Here is an 18,453-nt window from a genome sequence, read left to right on the forward strand (position 1 = left end):
TTCACACACAAAAAAGCGAAAGAGCGTGCCTCGATCACCCAATAGGTCAATTTGGCCCATTAGCCAGGAGGAAGCAGATCCTGAGTGTTTTCGACCACAAACTCCATCCCTCCCGATTTGCAACCCCATGGACCAGTGGAGGAAGCAGATCCTGAGTGTTTTCGACCACAAACTCCATCCCTCCCGATTTGCAACCATTCCCGGACCAGTGACAGGTGCATAGGCAGCCATGTCATTGGAACTAAGCAAGGAGGAAGCCAGTGGAAACAGTGAAAGGGGCCACTCTGGTTATCACCTTGGGGTCAGGGGTGTGCCCTGTACCCCAAACCTTACTTCCCTTTATCTGTATTCACACACTAAAAAGCGAAATAGCGTGCCTCGAGCAGCCATGGCATTGGAACTAAACAAGGAGGAAGCCAGTGGAAACAATGAAAGGGGCCACTCTGGTTATCACCTTGGGGTCAGGGGTGTGCCCTCTACCCCCAAACCTTACTTCCCTTTACACGTATTCACACACAAAAAAGCACATTAGCCAGGAGGAAGCAGATTCTGAGTGTTTTCGACCACAAACTCCATCCCTCCCGATTTGCAACCTCATGGACCAGGCGGCAGCAATTCCTGAGCAGGAGCACAGATGGTTTTCCTATGTGACAGAAACTGCAGCTAGTTGCAAAACGGGAGGGTTGCTCAAACTGACGTTACACCGGCATCCAACAGCAGCCCCGGCTCCCATACGAGCAAGGGCAAGTTCCCTGCACCCGAGCAAGGTGCCCGCAGCAGCCACATGCCGCTGCAGGAGAAGCGAGGAACTGTATCACCAGCAGCCGGTAGATCCCGAAAGCGAAACTAAAAATCGCGTAGGCTCAGTAACGAGCCTTTAGAGCTTTTTTTAAAGCCGATTGGGTAACCGGGAGCCAATCAAGTTCTCGGGAGGGAAATTAAAAACCAACAAACAAACAAAGGCAGAAGCCCTGCCCCCAGGGGCAGCGCCAGAACAAGCGACATTTGCTGCAGGAGAGAAGCCGAGTGAGGCGGCCGGGCTCTGCCTTGGCAGCTCCTGCAGCAGCCGCCGGGTGTTTCCTTCCTGGGACTGCAGCAAAGAATCCTGTGGCACCTTCTAGACTAACAGACGTTTTGGAGCATGAGCTTTCGTGGGTGAATACCCACTTCCTCAGAGGCATGTAGTGGAAATTTCCAGGGGCAGGTATATATATGCTAGCAAGCAAGCTAGAGATAACGAGGTCAGTTCAATCAGGGAGGATGAGGCCCTGTTCTAGCAGTTGAGGTGTGAAAACCGAGAGAGGAGAAACTGGTTCTGTAGTTGGCAAGCCATTCACAGTCTTTGTTCAATCCTGAGCTGATGGTGTCAAATTTGCAGATGAACTAAAGCTCAACAGTTTCTCTTTGAAGTCTGGTCCTGAAGTTTTTTTGCTGCAGGATGGCCACCTTAAGGTCTGCTATAGTGTGGCCAGGGAGGCTGAAGTGCTCTCCTACAGGTTTTTGTATATTGCCATTCCTAATGTCTGATTTGTGTCCATTTATCCTTTTCCGTAGAGACTGTCCAGTTTGGCCGATATACATAGCAGAGGGGCATTGCTGGCATATGATGGTGTATATTACATTGGTGGATGTGCAGGTGAATGAACCAGTGATGGTGTGGCTCATCTGGTTAGGTCCTGTGATGGTATCGCTGGTGTGGATATGTGGGCAGAGTTGGCATCGAGGTTTGTTGCATGGATTGGTTCCTGAGCTAGAGTTATTATGGTGCGGTGTGCAGTTACTGGTGAGAATATGTTTCAGGTTGGCAGGTTGTCTGTGGGCAAGGACTGGCCTGCCACCCAAGGCCTGTGAAAGTGTGGGATCATTGTCCAGGATGGGTTGTAGATCCTTGATGATGCGTTGGAGGGGTTTTAGCTGGGGGCTGTATGTGATGGCCAGTGGAGTCCTGTTGGTTTTCTTTCTTGGGTTTGTCTTGCAGTAGGAGGCTTCTGGGTACACGTCTGGCTCTGTTGATCTGTTTCCTTATTTCCTCGTGCAGGTATTGTAGTTTTGAGAATGCTTGGTGGAGATTTTGTAGGTATTGGTCTCTGTCTGAGGGGTTAGAGCAGATGCGGTTGTACCTCAGTGCTTGGCTGTAGACAATGGATCGTGTGATGTGTCCGGGATGGAAGCTGGAGGCATGAAGGTAGGCATAGCGGTCAGTAGGTTTTCGATATAGGGTGGTGTTAATGTGACCATCACTTATTTGCACCGTGGTGTCAAGAAAGTGGACCTCTCGTGTAGATTGGTCCAGGCTGAGGTTGATGGTGGGGTGGAAGCTGTTGAAATCGTGGTGGAATTTTTCCAGAGTCTCCTTCCCATGAGTCCAGATGATGCAGATGTCATCAATGTAGCGTAGGTAGAGAAGGGGCGTGAGTGGACGAGAGCTGAGGAAGCGTTGTTCCAGGTCGGCCATAAAGATATTGGCATATTGTGGGGCCATGTGGGTGCCCATAGCAGTGCCACTGATCTGGAGATACATATTGTCATCAAATTTGAAATAGTTGTGTGTAAGTATAAAGGCACAGAGCTCAGCAGCAGTTGTGCTGTGGCATCATCAGGGATAGTGTTCCTGACAGCTTGTATTCCATCTGTGTGTGGGATGTTTGTGTAGAGAGCCTCTACATCCATGGTGGCTAGGATGGTGTTTTCTGGGAGGTGACCAATGCATTGTACTTTCCTCAGGAAATCAGTGATGTCACGGAGATAGCTGGGAGTGCTGGTGGCATAGGGTCTGAGTAGAGAGTCCATATATCCAGACAGTCCTTCAGTGAGAGTGCCAATGCCCGAGATGATGGGGCGTCCAGGATTTCCGGGTTTGTGGATCTTGGGTAGTAGATAGCATAACCCTGGTCGGGGCTCTAGGGGTATGTTGATTTCTTCTGGTGTTAGTGTAGGGAGTGTCCTGAGTAGATGCTGTAGTTTCTTAGTGTATTCCTCAGTGGGATCTGAGGGAAGTGGCCTGTAGAATTTGGTATTGGAGAGTTGTCTGGCGGCCTCCTTTTGGTAGTCAAACCTGTTCATGATGACAACGGCACCTCCTTTATTAGCCTCTTTGATGATAATGTCAGGATGGTTTCTGAGGCTGTGGATGGCATTGCGTTCTGCACGACTTAGGTTGTGAGGCAAGCGATGTTGTTGTTCCACGATTTCTGCCTGTGCATGCCAGCGGAAGCATTCAATGTATAGGTCCAGGCTGTCATTTCGACCCTCAGGAGGAGTCCATGTGGAGTTCTTCTTCTTGTGCTGTTGGTGGGAGGGCACTTGTGTATCAGTGCACTGTTCAGTGTTGTCCTGGAAGTATTCTTTGAGTCGGAGACGGTGAAAGTAGGCTTCCAGATCGCCACAGAACTGTATCATGTTGGTGGGGGTGGCAGGGCAGAAAGAGAGTCCCCGAGATAGGACAGACTTTTCTTCTGGGCTGAGTGTGTAATTGGATAGATTGACGATATTGCTGGGTGGGTTAGGGGTACCACGGTTGTGGCCCCATTTGGCAGGTAGGAGTTTAGACAGCTTACAGTCCTTTTTCCTTTGTAGAGAGGTGAAGTGAGTAATGTAGATCTCCTGTCTTATTCTAGTGAAGTCCGTTGTATAGAAGTTTGGTTATTAATGAGAGTCACCAGGTTGGAGAGCTCTTTTTTGATGTTTTCCTGTTTGCTGTATAGGACTGACTCGGCTGCTGCTGAGCGGGCAGGAGCCTCCGGGGAACATTGCAGCCTGCAGGCATGTGTGTGACATGTGCCCCAGGGCCCTGTGGCTGGGGGGCATCCCACTATGGAGATGCTGGGGTGACCAGATGTCTCATTTTCTAGGGACAGTCCTGATTTTTGGGTCTTTTTCTTGTATAGGATCCTATTACCGCCCACCTCCGTCCTGATTTTTCACACTTGCTGTCTGGTCATCTAGGTAATGCCCTTGAAGGAACAGAGTGTGTGTGTGTCTGAGGAAAGAGACCCAGTATTCACTGATATATTAAATATATGTCACTGCCAGTTTTAAGCATTTTTTCCTGATATTCAGTTAAATATTCACAATTGCACAAAACTCCGGGTTTAGCATTTCCTTCCAATTGTTCTCTATTTCAGTTTTCACAGTTGCGGGAAATTATGAGGGGGATATGTCAATAGCGAGTCAGACCTCAATGTCAGATTTAATGTCAACAGATTAAAAAAGCTGAAGCTTTATAACCATGAAAAAACAGATAGTCACATCACCTGTCTAAAGATGCAGAGTCACTGTCCTCCAAACACAAATAAGTTCTCAAGCAGCCTTGTTCTTACTTTGCACATCTGCAATTATCATTTATTATCAACTGAAATATTTTTTCATTGGTCTGTGTGTAGACAGCAAAAGCCAGGGTTGCCAACATTTATAAATAAAAGCTCATTCTTCCAAGCCTTGTGATAATAAACTGTCAGGCTAAAAGCTTGGTTAAGTTGGAACCAGTGTTTTCAAGACACAATTCTTATTTACACTACTGCTGCTTTGGCTCAGTGGAAAAGAGCTGCAGCATCACCAACTTTATGATTTTATCATGAGTTTTACAATATTTGGTGTGTTTGATGAAACCCCAGCTCCTGGAAGCATGTGAGAAGGTGAGACTCTCGGCTTTTGTTTTCTAAACAAAGGAAGTAGCTAGCTCTCTTTGTGGCAGAGAAAAACATAACAATTTCACCCCAGTGCAGTCAGGGCTCAAGCAAAATTATTTTGGGCCCAGTACAAACTTGTAACTCAGGCCCCCTCCCACACATGGTAATGGGGGTTGCAGCCAGGGCTGGGCCCCCAGGGTCTCTGGGCCTTGGTAAAGTGTACCCTCTCTCCACGCCCCCCTCCCCCAATGTGGGGGCCCTGAGCGCAGTTTAAAGCTCTGAGAAATCAAAAGGCAAATAAAATAATACTAATATTTACTATTTATTATTATTAAATCTCATGATTTTGGGGGCTGGCCTGATTTCAGATTTTGAAATGCCTGGGGTTGGCAGTGCTGTGCCAGTGAGAATTCAGACCATAAATCTCTCTCAGTTACCCAAGGAAATCCCCTAAATGAGTGTCATCGTTGATCTAGCACAGCACAGTGAACAGAAAGGGGAAACGGACACAGAGCTGGGCTGTGGGCCCCAAGCAGGACATGAGCAGAGTCCCCCCAGGCCTGCAAACAGCAATTCCGGGATCCAGGGCAGAGCAGATAATGGGCCCCCACTGGTGCCCACACGTAGAAGCTGAGCCCAAGTGGACTCCGTCTGCCTGACATTTGTGTGGTGCTGCACCTGCGCTAGACTGCACTCAGGGCCCCCACTCAACTGCGCTGCTGGGCGCGCTCTTCCGGCATGCCCAGGGCTTCCACATGCTCACCCGCCTGCCTTCACTCCTGCCACTAGTACCACCCCACGCGCCATAGGTGCTGACTTTTGGTTGTGCTGGTGGGTGCCCAATCCCAGCTCCTCCTCCTTCCCTGAGGCCAAGCCACCACCTCACCCCACTCCACCGCTTCCTGCCCCTGCTCTGCCCCCTCACCCAAGTCCCCTCCCCTGACAGCCTCCTCCTACCCGCTGCTCACTCCTTTCTGCCCCCTCCTGCCTTAAGGGTGAGATGTGTGTGTCTGGGGGGGCTCAGTCTGTCCCCAGAACTGATCATTTTCAGCATATTTATACACTTCTTTCATATTCTACTTATTGAATGTGTATCTATCATTATTAAAATAGCAGTGAACTACAGCATTATATTATCATGAATTACAGTGTATTAAAATCATTACACTCACCTACAAGCTATCTTCAGTAACACCCCAGTCTCTGTGCTTCACCCCTGCTTAGGGCTTGTTTGGGAGCTGAGGGCCACTGACGGCTGTGGGAAGAAGGTGGATGGGAGACACAGCAGTGGGGAGTTTTTCCCCTTTCCCTCACTCGTTTCTTTTCTAAGTCCTTGCTCCCCTTCCTGATGTTTCTCCCCTCTTACTTCCCACCCATGTCCATTTTCTCATGTCTCTCTCCTCCCCATCTCCTGGTGGCTGTGTCTAGTGCCCACTCCCACCCACTCACTCAAAACAGCAGAGGAGGTTCCCCCTTCTTGAGTAGGAAGGGTGGCCCAGTGGTTAAGACACAAGTTTGGGACTCAAGTGTGCTGGGTTTGGTTCTCTGCTCTGCCACTGACACCCTGGTTAGACTTGGGAAAGTCACTTAACCTCTGTGTACCCTAGATCCCACCTGCTATGTGGGGCTAATGCTGACCCTGCATTCTAGGCTGAATCCCTTCATGCCTGTGTGGTGAGAGGGGAAATGGAGATACCACAGTGAGTAGATTTGGGCTGAATTTCTCCACAGCCTGAGAGTAAGAGCTAGCAGGGGGCATGGAAGAGATAGGGGCTTCAGCCCAATATCTTTTTGACTCACACCCCACCCCACCCCACCCTACATGGTTCCTGCCGGAGTCCAGGGCTTCTCCTACCCACTATGCCCAACCCCTCGCCCAGCTACCACGGTCCGGGGCTGCTTCTCCCCACCCCTGGCCGATGCGGCTCCTGCCAGGGTCAGGGGCTTTTCACTTCCATAATGTGCCACTGCACCCATCCAGCGCGTGCGCCTACGAGCCCTGCAGCCTGCTTGGGCGATTTCAAAGGGCCTGGGGCTCCCAGCCGCCACCATCAGCTGCTGTGACTGGAGGCCCCGGACATCAGAGGGTGGGTTCCTGTTTGCGGGTTGCTAAGCAGAGACAGACACCTTCTGCAGCCCAGATTGAGGCACCTATCCATGAGACGGGTGTGACTTAGGACACCCCTTCCCCCCTTGTCGGCATCTCCCATTGGCTAGCTTACATGGCTCCCCACCTACTGAGGTGGCTTTTGTGGATCACATTGCAAGGTGCCTGTGTAGCCCTGGCATTGTCTAGGGAGTTTAGGCCCCTGACTCAGCTCTGAAGGTCACAGTGCTGCTGTTCCTGTGATTTTCTCGCTCCCTAAAAACTACTCACTGTGACACTCAGCATTGCAACACCCGAGTCCCTGCATGGATCGCACCCTGTGCAACCAGTCACCTCTCCGCAGAGCACAGCTGAGCAATTCCTGATTGACACGGGTGTGCACAGGACAGAGGCAGAGTACAGGCTGGAGAGAGACACATCACACAGTAAAATCCAAACTCTCTTCCCAGAGGCTCAATATTCCTTGCAGCTGGGACAGTAAAGTGGAACAAAGAAGAATTGTTTGTAATGAGGTTTTATTTACAGTAAGTTGCTGGAAAGTAGCAAAGTAAAAGGAGCTGAGAAGGAGCTTTAATAACCACAGCACGGCCAGGAGATCCCCAGCTACTGAGAAGTTTTCTTAATGGCACTAAAATAGCACCAGTGGCCAGGGATTAATATAGGGAATTAACGAGTTACAGTCTCACTTTCAGTAACGTAATAAATCTCCCCGTCCCGCTCACGTTCCCTTTCCTTTCCTACTGTCCTTTTCTATTCATTATTGTTCTAGCCTCACTTCCCATCCCTCTTTATTTCCCTGTGTCTCTCCCCCCTGTCACAGATCATCCCCCTCGGCTGCTCTCTTCTCTCCCTGATCTTATCCCTTCCCCTTGAGCTGATCCTGGGCTGGGAGCCCCCCGTGAGATCTAAGGACACAGATCTGTACAAAATGCTCCTGGCTGCTGCTGCTTCTCCCCAACCCCCCAAACCCTGATTGATTCGTGCTGTGTCCCTGCCACCCCCACCTCTGCCTGTCCCCTGCCCGGCTGTTAGTGCTACCCCCTGCCCAGCCCCCACCTCTGCCCCTCAGGGTCCCTCCTGCCGCTTCAGGGGTTCTTCCCCCTCCCATCCCTGGGGCTGCAGAGAGGGAGGGGGAGGTGCTTCCTGGGGCCATAGAGATGAGGAGCGAGGGGCTGGGTAGATGGGAGTCTTCCAAGGTCATAGAGACTGGACAGTGTGTGGCTAGAGAGGCTGATTTCCAGTTTCACTCTCTGCTGTGTGTCTCAGGGACACAGTCGGAGGGGGGTGTCCCACACCCAGAACCAGGGTCGGATTCTCCCCCCAGGGACGGAGCCCGGCGGGAAAGTGAAGATCGGGGCCTCGTCACCAGCATCGATAAATGTCACCTGCCCCCGGTCACAGTCCAGACAAACCCGGATCCTGCTGGGGACCCGGCTCAGGGGCAGGGGGGTCACAGGGGAGCTGAGAGCCCGGAACTGATCCAGCCGCTCCACAGCCCAGATCCCCCCGTCAGGGCTACGGCTGATCTCTCCCTTCCTCCCCACAGACTCTCTTGCCACCCCCACAGCCCAGTATTGCCTGGCCTCCACCTCCACCTCCCAGCAATGTCTCCCCGAGGTGAATCCTTCACAGCCCAGCACACAGAGCTCAGTGTCAAATCTCTCAGGGTTGTTGGGCAGTCGCTGCCACGTGTTTCCCCATCTCACACTTTTCCGATCCTCAGACAGGAAGAGTTCACGATGAGCCGTGTCTGAATCCAGAGTCACATTCGCTGGAGAGAGAATCAGAGCGTTAGGGGCAGAGCTCAGCCCTGGGGGAGTCTGGGACCATTTCTCACACTCCCCAGGAGCCTCGTTCTGGCTAGGACAGGCCCGGATCCCAGGGAACTGCCTCTGTCCTGGGCACCTGAGACTGAGCAGAGACGTCACTGCGGATCTGTAGTCTTTGTAATGGGTCCCACTTGATTAGTTTCTCATTTATCACAGAGACTTCAGCTCCCACATCCCGCTGCTGGTGCTGCCCCATTCCCAGCAGCACAGACACAGCCAGGAAGGTGTCAGAAGCTTTTATTGAGGGAGCATAAGTGGCAGGTACCAGCTTGAAACCCCAGAGGGAAGCTCCCTCCCCTAAGGCAGCCTCCACTCCCAGGCCAGGGAACAGAGAGGAAGGTGCAGCAATGGGGAATAGCCACTTAAGACCAGAGAGTAGGAGGTGGCATGGAGTGCGGGAGCCCCATCCCCAGCGCAGAGAGAAGGGAGAAGCTGCCAGCATCAGGGGGAGAGCATCTCCCCAGTCAAGGAAGCAGTGAGCAGCTCCAATGGGCAAACCCAGCCCTGCCCACAGGAAAGGCAGGATGTTGGAGAAGAGCGATGGGGAGACCTCCTGCACCGGGGTGAAGCAGAGGGATGTGGCAGAGAGCTCTGTTTGGGGGTGACTCAGTTAAGAGTATTTCTGTTCATCAGCGTGGGCATGAACTCAGCACGAAGGGTGGTGTCAGGACTGTTTTTGTGTCCCCGCCCGCTCCATGGCCCTGACCGAGGCCCTGCCCCCATCCAGGCTGGGAGACTTGCCTGCTGTGGAGAGCCTCTGACACTCCATCTACCCTGGAAATGGGTCCGGGGGGCTCTGAGAGCAGCTGCCGGCCCATGTCCCCACTCCTTGGGGTGCACCACCTGGGCAGGTGGAGGATCCAGGGCTCCCCAGTGCAGTCCCTGGATGGTGTCCCATTTCTGGCTTCTGGCCTGGCCAGGGCCTCAGGGAAAGAGGAGCAGGGCTGGGGCCACTGAGAGAGGCCAGCACCAGGGAGAGATTGGTGCCACGGGCACAGGCTGCACTACACAGAGAGGAGCTGATCAGCTCCCCTGCCCAAAGCACAGACACTGCCTGCCATGCTCTACACCTGCCAAGGCATGAAGTATGGAGGGGCAACGTGGTCCTCTTCCCCCAAACTATGGCCATGCTGAAAAGTGTCCTGGTCATCCCACCTTTAAAAGTGTGGGTGGGTGGGGGACGGGACATGGGCCCCTGGATCTCCTTACTCTTTAATGTGTTATTTTTAGGGCTATGTGTATCATGGTCACTGTCAGTTTGGTTGGTAACTTTAGCTACAATCTCATGAAGATGTTTTCTCTGGAATTTTCTCATCATTTAAAGGCAATCTTCCCCTGCAGACTCACCCTGTCTGTATGCTCCAAATGATTCTCCCCTTTTTCTCTCCAATTCAGACGTCAGAGTGTCTTGGGGGAGAAAGGAGAAGAGAGGTGAGATTTCAGACTTTCATATTCATAAGAGCATCCCCACTCTGAAACTGTTTTACAATTATGACAGAGAAACAGACAGAGAGGCCCAGAGACACAGTCAGGTATTTAATATAAAAAGGTCTGAAACCTATTTCCCCTCTCAATCAGGCATCTCTTAGCAATGGAACCAGCAGCCTTACAGCCTCACAACTATACTAGGACAGAAAATCTGTAAGAGATTTACCTTTCCCTCCTCATCTCCTCCCACCCTTCAGACTCCAGTTGGTTTGTCTCATTCATTTACTGCCTTTTGTCGTAACCTAGACCCAGGTCATGCAAAGACTTTAGAATAAAAGTATCTTTTCCCACTTTGGTCCCTTTGACACTAATGGGATGTTGAGAGTTTCCTAAATCCTGGCTCTAACTGTGAGCTCTTGGGTCTGTTTACTCAGCGTCTCTACAGAAAGCAGCACGACGGGGCCTCGTCCTCCATAAGCAGAAATAGAAATAATAGTAAAATCATTTTATCAAGGTGGAAATTGAGGCGGGGGAAGGTTGGCTTAATGGGTCCGATTCCCCCCTGTACTGACAAAAGGAGAGAGAGGAGGAGCCATTTGTGACTCTGCTGTTCAGTGGCTGCAGGGGCCGGGGCAGACCTTGGCACAGGCTGAGGATGTTCTGAAGCCAGCCAGAGCTACATCCCTATGACAATGGCCCCCATGGGTCTTGCCCAGTGTGCAGAGTGCCCGAGGCCCAGCTTTACACAGTCCACGTCCTTCCCCTCCCTCGTCCACCCGCCCTCACCACCCCTACCCCCTTCCCAGCCCTCTCAGGAACACGCCTTGTGCCTGCAGCTGCTGGGGAGGAGGCACAAGAGGCTCCTGTGCTGGAGGGATCCCTCACCATGGGGGAGGGGCTTTCACCTTCCTTATGGCCCATGTGCCCAGACTAGCTGCTGTGCGGGACCAGAGCATATTGATGGGCTTGGTCCAGTTTTGAGAAATGTGCCCCATGGCTGGTGATGGGGCAGTAGAAGGGGAGGGCTCTAAGCTATAGAGAGTTCTTTGCCATGTGATTGGCTGTTAGGTCTTGCCAAAATGCTTGGTATTCAACTGACCACCATATTTGGAGTGGGGAAGGAATATCCCCCCAAGTCAGATTGCTGAGAGCCTGGGGCTTTTTTTCCTGTGTTCCTCTGCAGCGTGGGGCATGGGTCAGTTGCAGATTTAAACTAGAGTCAATGGTGGATTCCCTGTAACTTGTGTAGCGGGACAATTATCCTGTTCCTGGGATAAAAGGAGGTAAAAAGTGAGAAGCAGCTGAGGTCAGCTGGTTGGGGAGGCAGCCACAGCTGGGGCCACATCCAATTAGGCCACAACTGGCCCTGATCAAAGGGCGGGAGCTAGGCAGGCAAGAGTCTCACTGCAGGGCTGCTGGGATCACAGGGTACCTTAGACAGAGCAGTGCTGGGGAGGGGAAGGGGACGCAGGGCAGGCAGAGCTGGGGAGCTCTGGCCTGGCAAGTCCCCAGGCTGAGGCCTTGCTAAGGGCCAGGGATGGTACAAAGCCTGCAGGGAGGCAGCTGCGGCTAGAAAGGCAGCAGGTCCAACCCCCTTGCTAATGATGAGTGGCCACTGCACACTGCAGTCTGTCCCAGAGAAAGGTGGGGTACATGATGACTGGCAGTAACCCACTGAGGCAAGGTGGGTATACAGGGTTGGGGCTCCCCTGGGAGAGGAGACCCAGACTGTGGGGGTAGTGCTGTGGGGAGAACCTCAAGGTAAGGAGCAACTAGGGTCCAGGAGGGACACAGGGGGGCCTGAGGCAGGAGAGACACTGGCCAGCAGTGGGTGTTCTGGAGCAGGAAAGCTAATTCCCTGACTGACCAACAGGAGGTGCCGCACTGCTGAGTGCTCAACCTGTTACACTTGAAGTTTTAAAATCATGATTTAAGGACTTCAGTAACTTAGCCAGAGGTTAGGGGTCAATTGCAGGTGTGGGTGGGTGAGATTCTGTGCCCTGCAATGTGCAGGTGGTCAGACTGGATGATCATGATGGTCCCTTCTGACCTCAAATTAAGAAATGACTCAAAGACTTTAACAGTATCATCTAAGTGTGAACCAATTGATCAGCACCATTCTCTTCTCAGAGGCGCATCCCAATTTCCATTCCTAGATCCCTTATAGGTACCTTTGAACTTCCCCAGAGTCTCCAATAGCACAATCCTTTTCTGGGAGAAACCACTGACTCGCTCTTCCAATTCAGGAGAAATCTCCTCTGGCTGCTGGAACTTCCCCTTCTCACACCTAGAGAGACACAATTTCAAGTGATTATATTTCACTGTGAGACTCATTACAAGTTCTGGCTAGTGAGTCGCTGCTCTAATGGGCCTGGAGTTAGAATTCCTCGACTTCTCCCAGCCTCAGAGCAGATGCAACACAAGCCATGGCCAAGCAACCTTCCCTTCAAAGGTCTGGAGAGATCAGCTCTGGGGACAAAAGGCTAATTGAGTCTCCATGGCCAATTCGCTCTTTGGCCTCCATGCTCTGAGGAACAGGAGGCTGCCAGGTGAAGTGCTGTAGAAATCTGCCTCTAGGAACTAGACTGAGACACCAACTCCCCCCTTCCCAGTTCATTCCACACAGGTCTCCAAGCAGCCCTCAGATGGGGAAAGACTCTTGAAAACTACTGCCCTGTGCTGAATAGTGACCAGTACCCAGCAGTGACAGGCCATATTCCATCTCCACAATCCTGAGGCAGCCAGTCCCCAGGGAGGTGAAATCTCTGGGAACTACTTGAGGTCAGTCTTTCCCACTGACTGGAGAATTGCAGAGTCTTCTGTACAAGAGTTAGCACCCCAGGATGAAGTTGATCAGAGACATTTGTATCCAACATGTGATCTGCCCACACATTTTGCTGTACAGTCCTGGGGAGATGCGGTGCTACCCTCATAATCAAGCTCTTCCCCAGCATTGTGGAGTGCGAGGGAGCCACGTACCTGCTCAAGGTGGTTCTGACGTCCTAGAGGAGAGAGAGACAAAAGAATTTCAGTCCCCTCTGACACACACACACAGGGGATTCCAGGGAAGGGATTTAGGAAGTATGGGGGAAGAGACCCTGCCCTGGCCCCAGGGCCATTGATTCTCTGAGCTAATGGGGCTTTTCCATCTTTCATATCCCTGTGTCTCTGCTAAGAATAATACTCACTCAGATGTCAGTAATGCACACGCCGAGTTACACTGAGATCTCCGACTGCTGGACTCCAGTGCTTATGATTCAGCAGCCCGCTCCTCCTTCTGGGGGGTCTGGCATATTTCTAATGATGAGTGCCGGTTTCTAATTGTCCCTGCGGCTGCTCAACCCCATGCTCCACCCCTACTCCAAACCTTTCCCCAATGCCACACCCCAGCCCAACTCTTCCCACTCCCACTCAACCCCCACCCTGTCTCTTCCTCGCCTCGTCTTGTGAGCTGCCATAAATATGAAGGAAAGAGTAACATAAAATACCTCCTTGAAGCTGTACTGAATCGCTTTACCTGTAAGAGGTTAAGAAGCTCAAATAACCTGGTTGGCTCCTGACCAGAAGAACCAATAAGGAAAGAAGATACTTCCAAATCTGGTGTGTTGGGGGAGGTTTTGTTTGGGCTCTGTTTGTTTGTTCCCTCTCCTGACGGCGAGATAGTCCAAGCAGGTACAACATCTCCTGAAAACCTACCTTTTTTCCTGATTTTGCAGGTGTGATTCTTGTACTTTTTTCTTTATAATAAAGTACTTCTTTAAAGACCCTGATTGATTTTAGTGTCCTAAACATAAAGGTCTGGTCTGGTCTGTACTTACATTAAAGGCAATTGGTTGGTATATTATTCTCAAGCCTCCCCAGGAAAGGGGGTGAAGGCGCTTGGGGGATATTTTGAGGGAATAGGGTTCCAAGTGACCCATCTCTGAATTTTTGTTTAAATCACTTGGTGGTGGCAGCAATACCGTCCAAGGACAAGGAAAGGAATTTGTGCCTTGGGGAAGTTTTTAACCTAAGCTGATGGAATCTAAGATGAGGGGGTCTTTCATGTGGGTCCCCACATCTGTACCCCTGAGTTCAAAGTGGGGAGGGAATCCTAACATGAGCACACTCCCTCCCCGCTCTTCCCCCTCCCTCCCAGCATCTCCTGCACACAGTGGAACAGCTGATTGCAGCAGGCAGATGGTGCTGGAGGAAGGGGGAGGAGTTGATCGGCAGGGCTGACAGTGGGTGGCACTGAGGGGGAGAGCTGGCTGTCCTGGAGCACCCACCTATGTGCTCATTCAGTCTCACCTGCAGGAATTCACTCGCTGGCTTCTGACACTTCCCCTCCATCTCACTGATCAGCTCACTGAGATGGGAAATCTGCTCGGAGAGTTTACTGACATTTTCATTCCGGATTCTCACAATCTCCTCATCCAGTTTCCCCAGCTGGGCCAGCAGGAGTCGCTCTTGTTCCTCCAGGAACTGCTGCAGTTGCTGAAATTCAGACACAATCTTCTGCCTCTCGGTTTGTGTTTGTTTCTGTATGAAATAGGGCAAGGCCTGGTCAGGGACATGGATGGAGCCCGGGGTCCTTTCATGGAGAGCTGAGTGTGCAGGACGGTGATTTTCTTTGAAAATCCTCAGATTTCTGATATTGGACTCTACCTTGTGGGTACTAGGCAGGGGATTCTCTCACACCTTCTTTTTTGGCCCCTGTATCCCTCTGAAAGGGATGTTTCTCTGTCAGTCATGGTCAGCATCTTCTGTTATTTATGGTCTGTGGAAATTCAGACCCAGAGCAGCAGGAGGCAGGACTCAGCACTACACTGACAGCGATGCCAGGGGCGTTAAGAGAAACAAATGTTTTAAAAATGCACAAAATGTCTAGACACAGTGGACAAGCACTTCATGGAGACATTTGTGTGAATTCAGGCAAGCCACAAGGGCTACTCATCAACTGCAACGGAAGCTTAGGGCTTGTCTACACATGAATCAAACCCAGCAATCCATGGTCATGGAAAAACACACACAAGCCCATGTTCACATAGGCCACACAGGAGTCTGCCTCCAATCAGACCTCCCACTGCCAGTCCCTTCTGGTTCATAACAACAGGCACCTACCAGATATTCTCGGCAATTCCCCTCTCCAGTTGCTTTCAACCCCAGCAGCTTTTCTCTCTCTTCCCTTAGAGTTTTCAAATGGGCCCGGACTCTTTCCTGAACAAACAGAAATGATTTGGGAAGTTTCATCTGGATAGTTGAGAGGTGCTTGGAAGTGGGCGTTTTTCCACACGAAACCCAAGATGACTGTGGTTCTAATCACTTTGTGACATCAGGACCACCAAGGAGATGAAACCTCATTAATGGAAACTAGGAGTATGTCACATTCAGACTCGTTACCAATTCTGGGTCAGTGTTTTTAGTAATTATCAAGAGACCTCAATTATACCCAAACTTTACTGGTATTTGTGAATTGATTAATGGTACAGAGCATAAGAGGGCACTGGAGTCACATGGGGGTGAATCAATAAACCTGTTTTTTGAAGGTTTAACAAGCCAATTGATACAAATCTCAGAAGCCACCAGGGTTTAAATATGGGCTGGGATTTCAGCCCTGAAGCCCTGGGGCTGCACTCTGTTGGGCAGAGCTGGTCTAAGCACCAGGGCAAAACTTGTGAGACGTTAGGAGGCCATTTGTCTGGTTTGAAGCTGCACAGTCCAGTTTTGTGGAGCACTATCCCTGTCCGGTAGGGACCCAGCACTGGACGTGGCTTTGTCTGGTACAAAAGGGAGAGGAGGAGACTGAGGCTGCAGCAGGACACCCGTGAGAGTGGGAGCGGGGCTGGGGTGGCATCTTCATGCAGAATGATACAGGCAGGTGGCACGCTGGAAAAAGCGGTGGTGGGGTCCAGACAGGGTGACTGATGCTGGTGAGGACAGGCCCACGCAGGCAGGCGTGGGTATATCCGATGTTCTGGGGATGCCTCAGTGACCACCTTAATTAGACATGATGCAGATTTTATAAAGGACAGGTTGGGATTTGCCCCAGTGCTGTCCTAACCCCTTTGCGTGGCTATGTCCCCGGGCAGGTACCCCACAGTCCCATTCCGTGGTAAAGATCCCAGAAGCAGTGCATTCTGAGAGATTTCAAAAGGCTGCCTGGTGGGACTAATGTAACCACTCTGACTGGTCCTTGCCCACGTACACAACAGAACAGGTCAGACTGGCACCGATCAGCTTCAGCCTGGGGTTGGTTTTGCTACAATCCAGTGTAATCCCAGTGGTACTTGGCGTGGACCTGAGCTGGCTGGAGCCCTTTTGTGTGCAGACTGAAGGTGCTCGGGATCCTATGCAGCGTTTAGCCCAGTGATCTCCTCTAGTGCAGGCTGACAGCATCTGAGTTTAATCCCTCATGGAGAAACACAGGAGTTCAGAATCCCAGTAAGAAACCTCCTCTCTCTGGTGGGCCTGGGACCTTTATCAAGGCGTCTCTCCCTCCTAACGGACACAATTCATCACTGGGTGGGGCTGATGCTAAGATGGCAGCATGGCAAAGTGGTTTGCGTCTTGGACTGGGTCTAGGGAGATCTGGGTTCTATGCTAAGCTCTGTCAGTGACATACTCGGTGACTATGTGCAACTCGCTGCCCAGCTTTGTGCCTCGATTTCCCTTCCCACCTTTTCTCTAGCTAGACCAGTGGTAACCTACCAGTCAATTGCAATCAACTAGTTGATCCTGGAGTTTCTCCCAGTTGATCGCAATTTCTGGCAGCTGTTCGGCACTCCCAGAAGGGGCCAGGATGCCCCCACAGCCTGGGGTGAGGGCAGGGTTCTCTTCACATGGCTGCTGCCTGCGAGCGCCACCCTCACAGCTCCCATTGGCCGGAAATGGGGAATTGTGGCCAATGGGAGCTGCGGAAGTGGTTCCTACAGAGAGGGGCAGCGTGTGTAGCCACATGTTCCCCTCCAGGGGCCACCGGGGCACATTGGCCCCTTTCAGGAGTGGCACAGGGTTGGGACAGGCAGGGAGCCTGCATTAGCCCCGCTGCACTACTGATCAGGAGCCACCTGAGGTAAGTCATTGCTGCCCAGCTGGAGCCAGCTTCCCATACCCCCTCCTGCACCCCAACCCCCTCACTACAGCCCTGACCCTCTTCCCAGAGCCAGCACCCTGTGCCCACACCTACACCCCAACACTGCCCCAGCCTGGAGCCCTCTCCTGCTCCCCAACCCCCTCACTCCAGCCCTGACCCTGCTTTCAAGATTTGATATTTTGCCTCTGTTGCCGCGCTGCCAGATCATTAGTTTTGTTACAGCATCTCCCGTACAATGAAGACTTTACAGAACTGAATGATGAGTCACACCCATGACAGGGAACTCTCGGTGAAATTAGCCTCTCATTAAAACCCAAAGTTAACCCATTAAATTTCACAGCAATTCCCTACCTTGTACTCCTGGGCAGCCTCCTGTATGGGAACCACCCTGTGAGCGCGGTGAGCCCGGGATCTGTCGCACACCACACAGATGGGGGTTTGATCCTCTTCACAGAACAGTTTCAGAGCCTCCTGGTGTCTTTCACACACCCCGTCCCCTCCTGCTCCCCTTTTTGCCTGTAAACTCAACCGCTTGACGAGTTCTAGGATATTTGTCAGCTGCCTGTTAGGCCTGAGATTTCTTTGCTGCACAGTTTCTCTGCACTGAGGGCAGGAGGCGGCTGTATCGGACCCCTCCCAGGACTGGCTGATGCAGGCTCGGCAGAAATTGTGTCCACATTCCAGAGTGACAGGTTCTGTGAAATACTCCAGACAGACGGGACATGTCGCTTCCTCCTGGAGACTTTCCAGGGGGCTCTCTGCAGCCATGGCTCCCTCTGAGCAGTTTGTAACAGGCTTTGTTTCAAATTCCTGATTTCAAACTGTGCCCCGCCTGCAGCAGCAAGGGGGTGGTTCCTTGCCTGAAAATGGCTCATGCTGTTTGCTGAGCAGGAAGAACCCAGCCAATTTCACCCCTGGAGGCTTTGGTAAAAAATTTACCACTAGGGCTCCGGTCCTGCAATCAGCACCTGAGCTGGTGGGGAGAGTCACTGAGGCAGCCCCGTGTGAGACTGAACCTGGAGGAGCAGGAGCTGGGTGTCTAAGGAGTGATAGTCAGGCTGGGCAGAATTTTGTTTATAGTACATCATTTTCACAGATAATCTTTATTTTAAGCAATTTTTATATTTATCGATTTAAACTTTCACAGCGGCACAACAATCTGGGTTTTAAGCATTTCATTCCAATTAAAATGTTCACGGTTGTGGGAAATTATGGGGGGATTAGAGAATATTTTGGTCAGACCAGAACTATTTAATGCCACTGGACACTGAGAGTCAAAAAGTTGAAGCTTTAGAACTGTTAAAATTGTCTGTGAGCAGGTAAATCTTCTCCCTCCCCCAGCAGCTCCCTCAGGGCAGTAACCCAGTGCTTCCCCCACCACCACAT

General features: G+C 51.6%; 1 protein-coding gene across 1 annotated transcript; it reads right to left on the reverse strand.

The window, feature by feature from the left end:
- Nucleotides 1–7,274: 7,274 nt before the first annotated feature.
- Nucleotides 7,275–17,937, reverse strand: LOC127033306 (zinc finger protein RFP-like). Its single transcript, XM_050921287.1, has 7 exons — nucleotides 17,419–17,937; nucleotides 15,096–15,191; nucleotides 14,283–14,513; nucleotides 12,972–12,994; nucleotides 12,164–12,279; nucleotides 9,912–9,971; nucleotides 7,275–8,506 (listed from the first exon to the last, which is right to left on the reverse strand). The coding sequence occupies exons 1-7, from the start codon at nucleotides 17,833–17,835 to the stop codon at nucleotides 7,998–8,000; spliced, it is 1,452 nt and encodes a 483-aa protein (XP_050777244.1). The 5' UTR covers nucleotides 17,836–17,937; the 3' UTR covers nucleotides 7,275–7,997.
- Between the last annotated feature and the right edge of the window lie 516 nt (nucleotides 17,938–18,453).

This window comes from Gopherus flavomarginatus, chromosome 12, assembly GCF_025201925.1.
Source record: "Gopherus flavomarginatus isolate rGopFla2 chromosome 12, rGopFla2.mat.asm, whole genome shotgun sequence".
Classification (NCBI taxonomy): domain Eukaryota; kingdom Metazoa; phylum Chordata; order Testudines; family Testudinidae; genus Gopherus; species Gopherus flavomarginatus.

Bases quoted from the DNA above. Each gene is read 5' to 3' on its own strand.
- LOC127033306 (XM_050921287.1), bottom strand. From the start codon at position 17,835: ATGGCTGCAGAGAGCCCCCTGGAAAGTCTCCAGGAGGAAGCGACATGT. The intron at 14,514-15,095 runs GTAGGTGCCTGT...TATTTCATACAG, and splicing joins GGAATTGCCGAGAATATCTG to AAACAAACACAAACCGAGAG. The intron at 12,995-14,282 runs GTGAGACTGAAT...TCTCTCCTCTAG, and splicing joins CAGCGAGTGAATTCCTGCAG to GACGTCAGAACCACCTTGAG.